The 10094-nt window shown below is 55.4% G+C and overlaps 1 protein-coding gene across 1 annotated transcript in view; it reads right to left on the minus strand.

Annotated features, from left to right (window-relative positions):
- Nucleotides 1-9849, minus strand: part of Myrip (myosin VIIA and Rab interacting protein) — a 16970-nt gene extending 7121 nt beyond the window's left edge. The window contains exons 1-6 of the mRNA XM_013030244.1: nucleotides 9714-9849; nucleotides 4641-4862; nucleotides 4275-4411; nucleotides 2457-2537; nucleotides 534-631; nucleotides 23-103 (exon numbers count right to left, since the gene is read on the minus strand). Of these exons, the coding sequence (XP_012885698.1) occupies nucleotides 23-103; nucleotides 534-631; nucleotides 2457-2537; nucleotides 4275-4411; nucleotides 4641-4862; nucleotides 9714-9823 (729 nt within the window). The 5' untranslated portion in view covers nucleotides 9824-9849. The remainder of the gene's footprint in view (nucleotides 1-22; nucleotides 104-533; nucleotides 632-2456; nucleotides 2538-4274; nucleotides 4412-4640; nucleotides 4863-9713) is intronic.
- Nucleotides 9850-10094: the final 245 nt, after the last annotated feature.

Raw genomic sequence — 10094 nt, forward strand, 5'->3', positions numbered from 1 at the left:
CCGGCCGCGCGCACGCTCGCACCTTGTGCACGATGGCGCCGGCCAGCTCCTCCGTCAGCTCGGCGCGGTGCTCCCGCAGGTAGCGCGCCTCGTCCTGCTGCTCCTGGGGGGGCGGGCTCTCGCGAGATCTCCGGGGAGCGACCCCCCCCACCACACCAGGAAACGCCCGCCCAGCGAGCTGGAAGCGCCCCGGACGCTGGGCCCCCAGGACAGCCCGGCTGGAGCGGAAGGCCGCCCAGGAAGCCGATCTTCCGGGAAATGAGCCCCCCCCAGGAGGGGAGCCCCGCCCGGGGAGGAAGTCCCCCCAGGAAGCTGATCCCCCCCCAGGAGGGGAGCCCCGCCCGGGGAGGAAGTCCCCCCAGGAAGCTGATCCCCCCCCAGGAAGCTGATCCCCCCACCCAGGGAGGGGGCCCGCCCGGGGAGGGGATCGATCAGCAACACAGCGCGATCGCGGGCGCAGGCCCACGGGGAAGGAAGCCCCCCAACGAGGAAGCGCCGCCTGGAAGCAGATCCTACCCGGAAGGAAACCCTACCAGGCTGTCCCCGTGCGCGTCCGCCCTGCAGATGGCCTCCTCCACGGCCTCGCCGGCCACGCGCAAGGCCACAGCCAGGGTGTCCATCAGGCCGGGTCCTGGGCGGGGAGACCGCACGCACGCCCGTCACTCTCACCCCGCGCCCCGCCACCACACATAGCTGATTTTTTTGGGGGGGGGGTGGTCATAGGGGCTCGAACTCAGGGCCCGGGCCCTGTCCCTGAGCCTCGTATGTGACACCACTTCTGGTTCTCTGGTGGTTCATGGAGGTCAGAGTCTCACAGACTTGCCTGCCCTGGGGCTGGCCTCCAACCGCAAGCCTCTACATCTCAGCCTCCTGAGTCAGCTAGAATTGCAGGCTGCTGGCACCTGGCGAGCCGTCTGCATTTCACTCAGGAGGATTTCTAGCGTTCTTCCCTGCAGGTGTCTCAAATAATGAGGCTCTGAGAGGGCCACAGTCAAACGCCCCCCCATCCCAGCCTCCTCTGTTTTTCTATTTAGCATCTTTTGGTTGTGGATCACTCAACATATGCAAATCGCGGGTAAGCAGCTGGAAATCCTCAGCGGAATGAGACGGGGTGTTAATTACATCAACTCATGAATGAGGTGTTCCCGCCCTTTGACACCTTAAGCGTCTTGTACTCCCTAAGAAAGGAATAGCTAACAACGCGCACACACACACACACACACACACACACACACAATCAAAGGTGGGGCCAGGGCGGGAGGGCCAATCAGGAGCACCTGTGAGTGAAATCTGGGTCACAGACAAAATAATCATCATCATAGCAAGTATCATAAGCAGAGGAGTCTACGCTGGCTCTAAGGAGGTCATGGGCTGGCTACGATGGTCAGTAGAGCAAGACATGGATCTAGCCCCCAGAATCTGTGACACTGCAGTTACTATTTGTAACCAACTTTCCAAAAGCAGACTTATAAGTAAAAAAATCAAAGTTGTTATCAGACCAAATGCTTCCTGGAGTGATCATTCTCTTGGGGAACACACACGCGCTTGCGTGCATGCACACACCGCATGTGTGTGTGTGTGTGTGCGCACGCGCGCACAACTTGAACTCAGGGCCTGGGCATTCACCCTTAGCTTTTTCTGCTCAAGGCTGGTACTCTTACCATTGGAGCCACATTTCCATTCCCAGCTTTTATTTATGCATTTTCTTTCGGGTTAATGAGAGGTAAGAGTGTCAGGGACTTTCCCGCCCTGGGTGGCTTTGAACTGTGAACCCTCAGGTCTGTTTTCTGAGTAGCTGAGATTGTTAGGTGTGAGCCACTGGTGCCCGACTTACACACGTACTTTTTTTTTTTAAGTCACTCACACCTATTATTTGTATGAAATAATGGCTTTCACTGTGATCTCGTTTTAACTGGGGTGCTAGCTTCGACTTGAGGTATCCCCGCCTCACATGGCTCGTTCACTCAAGGATGGCACACCCCCACTTCCGTTAGTTGGTGGTGATAGTCTCCCCGGTTCTTCTCCCCGACGCCCAGCTTCCTAGTTACATTCTCTCTCCTGAATAAGACTGGCTCTTGCTGCATGAGTAAGTCTCCATAAGACTCATTGTTTCCATCTGCACAAAGCCGTCATCAAAACAGGGTAACTATGACGAGCATGTAGCTCACGCCTGTCACCCCAGCTACTCGGGAGGCTGAGATCTGAGGTTCCTGGTTCAAAGCCAGACTGGGCAGGAAAGTCTGTGAGACTCTGATCTCCAAGGAACCACCAGAAAACCAGAAGTGGTGCTGTGGCTCAAGTGGTAGAGCGCCAGCCTTGAGCAAAAGAGCTCAGGGACAGCACCCAGGCCATGAGTTCAAACCCCAGAAAGAACAGAACACAGAGACCAGGCAGTATTGTCTACCTGAATCTGACAACGTTTTCCTAAGCTGCTGTGATCTCCTAGACACATTTACCTTCCGACTGCGGGTAGAAAGTTGAGTCACTGCCAGAAAGACTCCCTTCATTCTCCAGACTGGACTCAATAAAGCTTCCTCCTAGGTGACAGAGACAGACAAATGGACAGACAGACAAGACAGAGATATCAACTGATATTCTACAATGATCAAAGGTCTTTCGTTCCAGGCACTGGTGGCTCCCGCCTGTCATCCTAGCTACTCAGGACGCTGAGATCTAGAGGATTGGGGTTCAAAGCCAGCCCTGGCAGGAAAGTCTGTACTCTTTTTTGTTCGTTTCGGTCAGTCCTGGGGCTTGAACGCTGGGTATTTTTAGACAGGGCATAAGCCAAAGACTATGGGGAAGAGGACGCTGTAAGAGAACAGTGGAGATACAAGACACGCAATGAAGAGAAGCTGATTTTTTCTTTTCTGCCCCATTTCTTACGGGCAAAGGGGGGAAAAAACATCCCAGAATCCCTTTGTGTTGCTGTGTCAGCAGCGATGCAGACACCGGCCGTTCACATTCTGTGAACGCTTTTCTGGCACCAGCTGCTTCAACCAAACCCTCCTCGGTCTCATCAGCTCGCTTGTCTTTCAGAGTAGTCAAACTGCATGCTTAATAAGAGCCCAGAGCTGGTGGCTCACGCCTGTAATCCCAGCTACTTAGGAGGCTCCGAGCTGGGGGGGGGGGGCATGGTTCCAAGTCACCCAGGGCAGATACAGTTGGCAGACTCGCATCTCCAAGGAGCCAGCAAAAAGCTGGAAAAGTGCAAGTGTGGCTCAAGTGGTAGAGCGCTGGCCTTAAGTGAAAACGTCAAGAAGTAAGAGCGTGAGGCTTGAGTTCAAAGCCCGGGGTATGTAACCACAGGGTCACATGGTGGGAGGAGGATTTCCCCGACGGGCTGCCAGCCCCGGGAAGCACACAAGTTTGGAGCAGGAAGAAAGGGCAAAGAAATGAAAACAACCCCCCAAACCAGCCTCAGAGTGCTTTGTTGTCTCTGACAACCCAGCAAGAGTGACTTTCCAACGTCTCAGTCAGCCAGACCCGCTGGACAAAACGCTGTTTATCTTGGGTGATCCGGAGTGAAAATACCCACAATCTGCAGAGATATTCTGGTCTCTCCAACTCCCACTGTATGGGAATGCTTGAACCCAAGAAACAAAACCAGACACAGAGCCGGGCACCGGTGGCTCACGCCTTGTCATCCCAGCGACTCAGGAGGCTGAGATCTGGAGGATCCCAGTTTGAGGCCAGCCTAGGCAGGAAAGTCCCCGTGGGACTCTTATCTCCAATGAACCACCAGAAAGTTGGAAGTGGCGCTGTGGCTCAAAAGTGGTAGAGCGCTAGCCTTGTAAGGGACAGCGCCCAGGCCCAGAGTTCAAGCCCCACGACTGACAAAAAGAAAAAAAAAATGAATTGAAGGCTGGGAATGTGGCTCAGTGGTACAGTGCTTGCAACAACCTTAACAAAGAATCTGGATGCTGGTGGCTCACGCCGGTCATCCCAGCAACTTAGGAGGCTGAGATCTGAGGATCGCAGTTCAAAGCCAGCCCTGGGGCAGACCAATCAAAGTCATTCTCACCACCCGTGGACCAGCAAAAAGCCAGAAGTTGGGGTGTGGCTCAAATGGGAGAGCACCATCCTTGAGTGAAAAAGCTTTAAGGCAGGGCACCAAGGCAAAACCAAACCACTCCACAGAGACTTTGCTATCCATTCTACTATCAGATACCTGGTACTGAAGAAAAAAGACCTGTTTGGGGCCTGAGAGCCTCTGAGCCAGGTCTCTGTCTCCCTACCACCCCCCACCCCCTCCCCAGAGCAGCGGGCCGGCCCACCTAGAAGGTCAGCACAGGGGCCGGTCTCCAGCCGGTGCTTCCGATAGAGGTTTTTCAGCACCTTGGCGCTGCCGAAGCGCTTGAACCGACTCTTGACGTTGTTGTAGAACCACTCGAGAGACTGCGCCCGCAGAAGCCTGTGGGGAGACAGACCGTGGACTCTGGGCGTTGGGAGGCGGAGACCTGGAGGATCGGGACTCGAGGCCCGCCTGGGTAGGAAAGTCCCTGAGAGTCCCATCGCCAGGGAACCTCCCCCAGAAACCCAGCAATACATGCATGCACGCATGCGCTGAAGGCGGGGCGGGGCCGGGGAGGTGAGGGGCGGGGCCTGGGAGGGGCGGGGCCGGGGCCCGGGCGGGCACGCACCGGGCCTGCTGGCACACGCCACACAGCCACGCCCTGTCGCGCTTGTGGTAGCAGCTGCAGGCGCGGCACACGTTGAACTTGCAGTCCCCGCAGCGCCGCCGCGGGTTGAGCAGGAAGGTGAAGGGCGTGCAGCAGCGCATGCAGCACTGCGCCACGAACTGCGGGTGCTTCGCCAGGATGCTGCACCTGCTGCCTTCCTCCGCCAGCCTCCGCTTCATCTCGCTGGGGGGGGGGGGGGGGGGGGGGGGGGGGGGGGGGGGGGGGGAGAGGGTGAGGAGGCCGGACGGAGCCCATCCCCAGGGCGCCCCACATTCTGACTCTTGTCCACCCCCTCCCCCCCCCAAACAAACACACGGAAAGATCAAAATCTTTTTTTTCTTCTTCTTCACAACATTGGGTGGGCGCTCTACCACTTGAGCCACGCCTCCAGTCTGACATTTTGCCGGTTCCATTGGAGATGGGAGTGTCTCGGACAGGTCTACTCAGGCTCACTTGGAGCCGTGATCCTCGGGATCTCAGCCTTCTGAGCAGCTGCAGTTCTAGAATGTCAGCCGTTGGTCCAGAAAGATCGATTCCACTCAGGCGTGCGTGGCTCACACCTGTCATCCCAGCTACTCAGGAGGCTGAGATGTGAGGACCACCGTCGGAAGCCAGCCCAGGCAGAAAAGCCTGAGAGACTCTTCTCAACCATGAACCAGCCAAAAGCCCGAAGTGGCGCTGTGGCTTGGGGGGCAGAGCACCAGCTTCGAGGGAAAAAGCTCAGGGACAGTGCTCAGGCCCTGAATCGGAGCCCCAGGACCAGCACACAGACAGACAGACAGAAATTTGATCCTCAGATCTCAGTCAGCCTCCTGTGTAGCTGGGATTACAGGCGTGAGCTCCTAGACCGTTCACACTGCTCCGTGTGGATCCCAGGTGGGCCCTGCCCATCCCCGGGCTGGGAGTGGAGGAACGAGCCACCAGCACCCAGCTAAGCCAAGACGCCTGCCTTTTGCTTCTAAATAAATGGTAAGTCTTCTTCCTCCAGGGTGCATTTGCATGTCATGTGCATATGATAATGTGCACAGGCCACCATGTCTGGAGTTAGCCCGGGCTAGAGAAATAGACGCTGTAGCCACAGGCCTTTGTCCCTGGCTGAGCTGACCTTGTGTGAAAAATCCCATCTCCCACGGAGAAACGAGCTGTCAGCATGCTGCAGACACGCAGGAAATGCACTTGACGTGACAGCCTCGGGGAGGGGGTGGGGGGGGAGGAGGAAGAGAGGAGCAGGGGAAAAGGAGGAGGAGAGATTGTGTCTCCAATAAACTACTCAAGAAAGAACCAGAAGTGGAGCTGTGGCTCCAGGGGTAGAGCGCCAGCCTTGAGCACAAAGAGGCTCAGGGACAGCATCCGGCCCTGAGTTCGAGTCCCAGGATTGACCAAAAAAAAAACAAACAAAAAAGCCTTCTCCTTTGGTCTCCCTGTGTGTGAAGGCCTAGTCCTGGGTCATTCATCCAGTCTCCGTGGAGTGTAGATCTAGCTTCCACATAGGAGAGAGAACATGGTGCCCTGTATCTCTCTGAGCCTGGCTTATCTTGCTCAACATGACTTGTTCTAGGTCCAGCCATTTCCCTGCAAACGAAGTAATCTTACTCTTCCTAATGACTGTGGAAAATTCCATTGTGTGGAGGTACCATGTGTTTTGGATGCACTCATGGGTTGTGGGCATCTGGACTGTTTCTGTGCCGTGGCGGTGGTGCGCAGTGCGGCAGTGAACATGGTTGTGCAGGTGTCTTCATGGTTTCCTGGCCTTCTGGGTGAAGCCCAGGGGTGGTATAGCCGGGTTGCGGCGAAGGTCTGCTTGTCATTTTCTGGCAACCATCCCGAGGAGGTGCACAAGTTCACGGCCCCCCCAGCATGCAGTACTGCTCCTCTCCCCCACTTCCCCGCCAGCATTGTCAGAATTCACACGATTGGCCAGTCTGACTGGGGTAAAATGGGATCTCAGTTGTTCTGGCTTGCATTTCCTCCACTACGGTGGGCGATGGGCATTTCTCTGCGGTTCACCTCTCTTTCTGACACATCCCTCCTTAGGGCTTTTGCCCCAGTTGACTGCACAAAGCTTTTTCTAAGAACGCCAGGGCAGCGGGGACCTGGTGAACTCTTGGTCTTATGCATTCATCTCTAATGAAGATCGATCGCACCCAGCCCTGTGGAGCTGCATTTCTAAAAACAAAACAGTCCATCCAGCATGTTTGCCCGCTTTTGCGATGCAGCACCAGGAACATTCATTAAGAAGCGTTTCCAACCTGCACGCTGGTGGCTCACATCTGTCACGCGAGTTTCTGAGGAAAAGATGAGATCTGAGCATTGTGCTTCACAGCCCGGCGTGGGCAAGAAACGGCTGGGAGACTCTCATCTCCAACAAAAAGCCGGACGTGGAGCTGTGCTTCAAGGGGCAGAGTACCAGCCTTAATTAAGCAAGTAAGCCAAGAAAGAGGGAGAGACCCCGAGTTCCAGGCTCAGTACTGATTAACTAAACAGACTGAAGGAATCATCAACCAATAAACACTCTGGCCGACTCTGGTGGCTCCCGCCTGTCATCCTAGCTTCCTCCAGAGGCTGAGATTGGAGGCTTTCAGTTGGAGGCCCGCTGCTCAGTCCAGCCACGTCAGAGAAACGCTTGAATTTGCAACAAACCACCAAAAACATGGAAGCAGAGGTTTATCTTACATGGTAAGAGCTCTAGCCTTGAGTGAAAGAGCAGAGAGACAGCGCCCAGGCCCTGAGTATAGGGAAAGAAGTTCTCCTTACTACCCTAGAGCGCAGCTCTGTTTGCTTCATCAATGAGAAACAGAGAGCATCGGCCACAGAGAGCCAAGCACACCACGTGGCCAGATCCTGGCCGAAAGGCTCAGTGCGTGTACATTTCAGACAGGACAAACACTGACTGCTTCGCAGAGCCGGGAAGGAAGGCCAGGCAGGGGTTAGAGGCGTGGAAAAACTCTTAGCGAAAGGCAGCAGTTGAGCCCTGTGACATTTGCAAAGGAAAAAGTAAACAAAGGCCAAGAACTCAAGAGCCACAACGGAATTGGGCTGGAAGAGGGTAGAGTCACTGGACTAAGGGGACAAATGCCCTGGTGTTTAGGGCCCCAACGTTAGCATAGAAGCTCAAGAGTGACCCATGGCCGGGGGCGGGGGGGTCCGTGCACGCTGAGCAGGCGCAGTGTCGACCTAAAGCTGTGAAGTTAAGTGGGTGCTGGTGGCTCACACTTGTCATCCGAGCTACTCAGGGAGGCTGAGATCTAGAGGATCTCAGTTTGAGGCCAGCCCAGGCAGGAAAGTCCATCAGACTTTTTATCTTCAATGAGCCACCAAAAAAAGAAAAAGAAAAGCCAAAAGTGGAGCTGTGGCTCAAGTGGTAGCAAGCTAGCCTTGAACAAAACGACAGCAACAACAACAAAAAAAAAACTCAAGGGCAGCACCCAGGTCCTGAGTTCAAGGCCCAGAACCAACATACACATACCTGAGTTCAAGGCCCAGAACCAACACACACACACATACACACAATCAGAGCTTTGTGAATTCTGCTGATCCTTTTTCCTGTCTCCAAAACCAAAGGACACGAAGTACCAAGGCCTTCTTCCTTGGTATGGAGACTTGTGGAGAGATGTTTGCATGCTTGTGACTGTTGTTGGTTTAAAGCAACAACTGAGCCTTGAATAGAGCGAGCGAGAGCTCACGCATGCGCATGCAACGTTCATCCCACTGTGAACACAAGCGACGGATCTCTCTCCGGGGGAGTTTCTGTATAGCAAGAGAGTTACCATGATTCACAAACAGCAAGACCAGGCTGGGCAGGTGGCTCAGTGGTAGAGCGCTTGCCTCGCATGCAGGAGGCCCTGGGTTCGATTCCTCAGTACCACATCCACAGAACAAAACCAAAACTGGCACTGTGGGTCAAGTGGGTAGAGCCCCAGGCTCGAGTGAAGGAGCTCAGGACAGCAACCAGGCGCTGAGCTTCCCAGCCTTCTTCAAAAACAAGAAACTAGATCTCAAGTGTATCATCCCTGCCAGCTTTCCTGAAGGTAAATGGATAAATACAGAGGCTGAGCCTTTGAGCCAGGCCGGAAGTGTCTCCTGGGCCCCTCCCTTCCTTCTCCTGAGCCCAGAACTGTCTTCCAGTCCTGTGCACAGGATGCATCGGCCGCGGAAAGGCCAGCGTAGCTGCAGTTAAGGGAAGCGATTGCTGGCGCGTGGCCCGTGCCCGCCGCCCGTGGGGCTGCGCGCATTCCAACATGACTGTGTTTTTGCCACAGTGGAAGTGAGCTCATTAGACTCAATTTTGCCCAACAATGGCCCGTGCCGTGAATAGTCCCTCCTAACAGCCTGGCGACGCTGTGAAATCACCGGCTATTAACGGAGACTCGCGTTTACGCCTACAGCCCTCTCCACGTGGGGTTCTCTTTCTTGCCAGGATTTGGATTTGAACTCAGGGCCTCTCTCACTCCCCCCCCATTGCCCTCCCCCTCTTTTGGCCAGTCCTGGGGCTTGAACTCAGTGGCCTGGCCACTGTCCCTGAGCTTCTTTTGGTCAAGGCTAGCACTCTACCACTTGAGCCACAGCGCCACTTCTGGCTTTTTCTGTGGATATGGTGCTGAGGAATCGAACCCAGGGCTTCATGCATGCTAGGCAAGCACTCTACCACTGAGCCACCTTCCCAGCCCCCTGGTTATTTGTTAGTAGTATTTGCTCCTAGGAAAAATAACTCCAAGCCGAGCGCCTGTCATCCCAGCTACTCAGGAGGCTGAGGATCTGAGGATCGCGGTTCAAAGCCCGCCTGGGACAGCAAAGTCTGGGAGCCTCTTCTTTCTAATGAACCACCAGAAAACCAGAAGTGGCGCTGTGGCTTAAGTGGTAGAGCGCTCGCCTTGAGCTGAAGAGCTGAGGGATGGCGCCCAGGTCCTGAGTTCAAGTTCTACAAGGGACCCCACTCTGCCCACAAAGCCAGCGCACAGCCCACGAGGCCTAAAGGACCGGGAGACTGCTGTCCCCGGGAATCCTCCGGCGCCAGGCCTGCCAGACGCATCTCACCTCAGCCGCTCCTCCTCCTTCTTCCGCAGGTTGAAGTCTCTCTGCACCACCTGGAGAACATGCTCCGTTTCGTCATCCGTCAGCGCCGACAGGTCCAGCTTCCGCCCCATGGCTGGTGAACAGGAATCTGGACGAGGAAACCCAGAAACCCAGACCTGGAAAAGCAAGGGGCAGATGACGCGGTGAGAATAACATGACTCACGCCTGACCTCTCAGCTCCTCAGGCAGCTGCGAACCGGAGGATCGTGGTTCAAACCCAGCCGACGGTGGAGAGATTCTGCTAACTTTGGGGCTGGGATTACGAAAGGTGAGCCACCATTCCTGGCCCTTGGTGGTTGGTTTAAGAATTGGGACCTGCCGGGCTGGGAAGGTGGCTCAGTG

The sequence above is a fragment of the Dipodomys ordii genome, unplaced genomic scaffold (assembly GCF_000151885.1).
Source record: "Dipodomys ordii isolate 6190 unplaced genomic scaffold, Dord_2.0 Scaffold128, whole genome shotgun sequence".
In the NCBI taxonomy this organism is placed as follows: Eukaryota; Metazoa; Chordata; class Mammalia; order Rodentia; family Heteromyidae; genus Dipodomys; species Dipodomys ordii.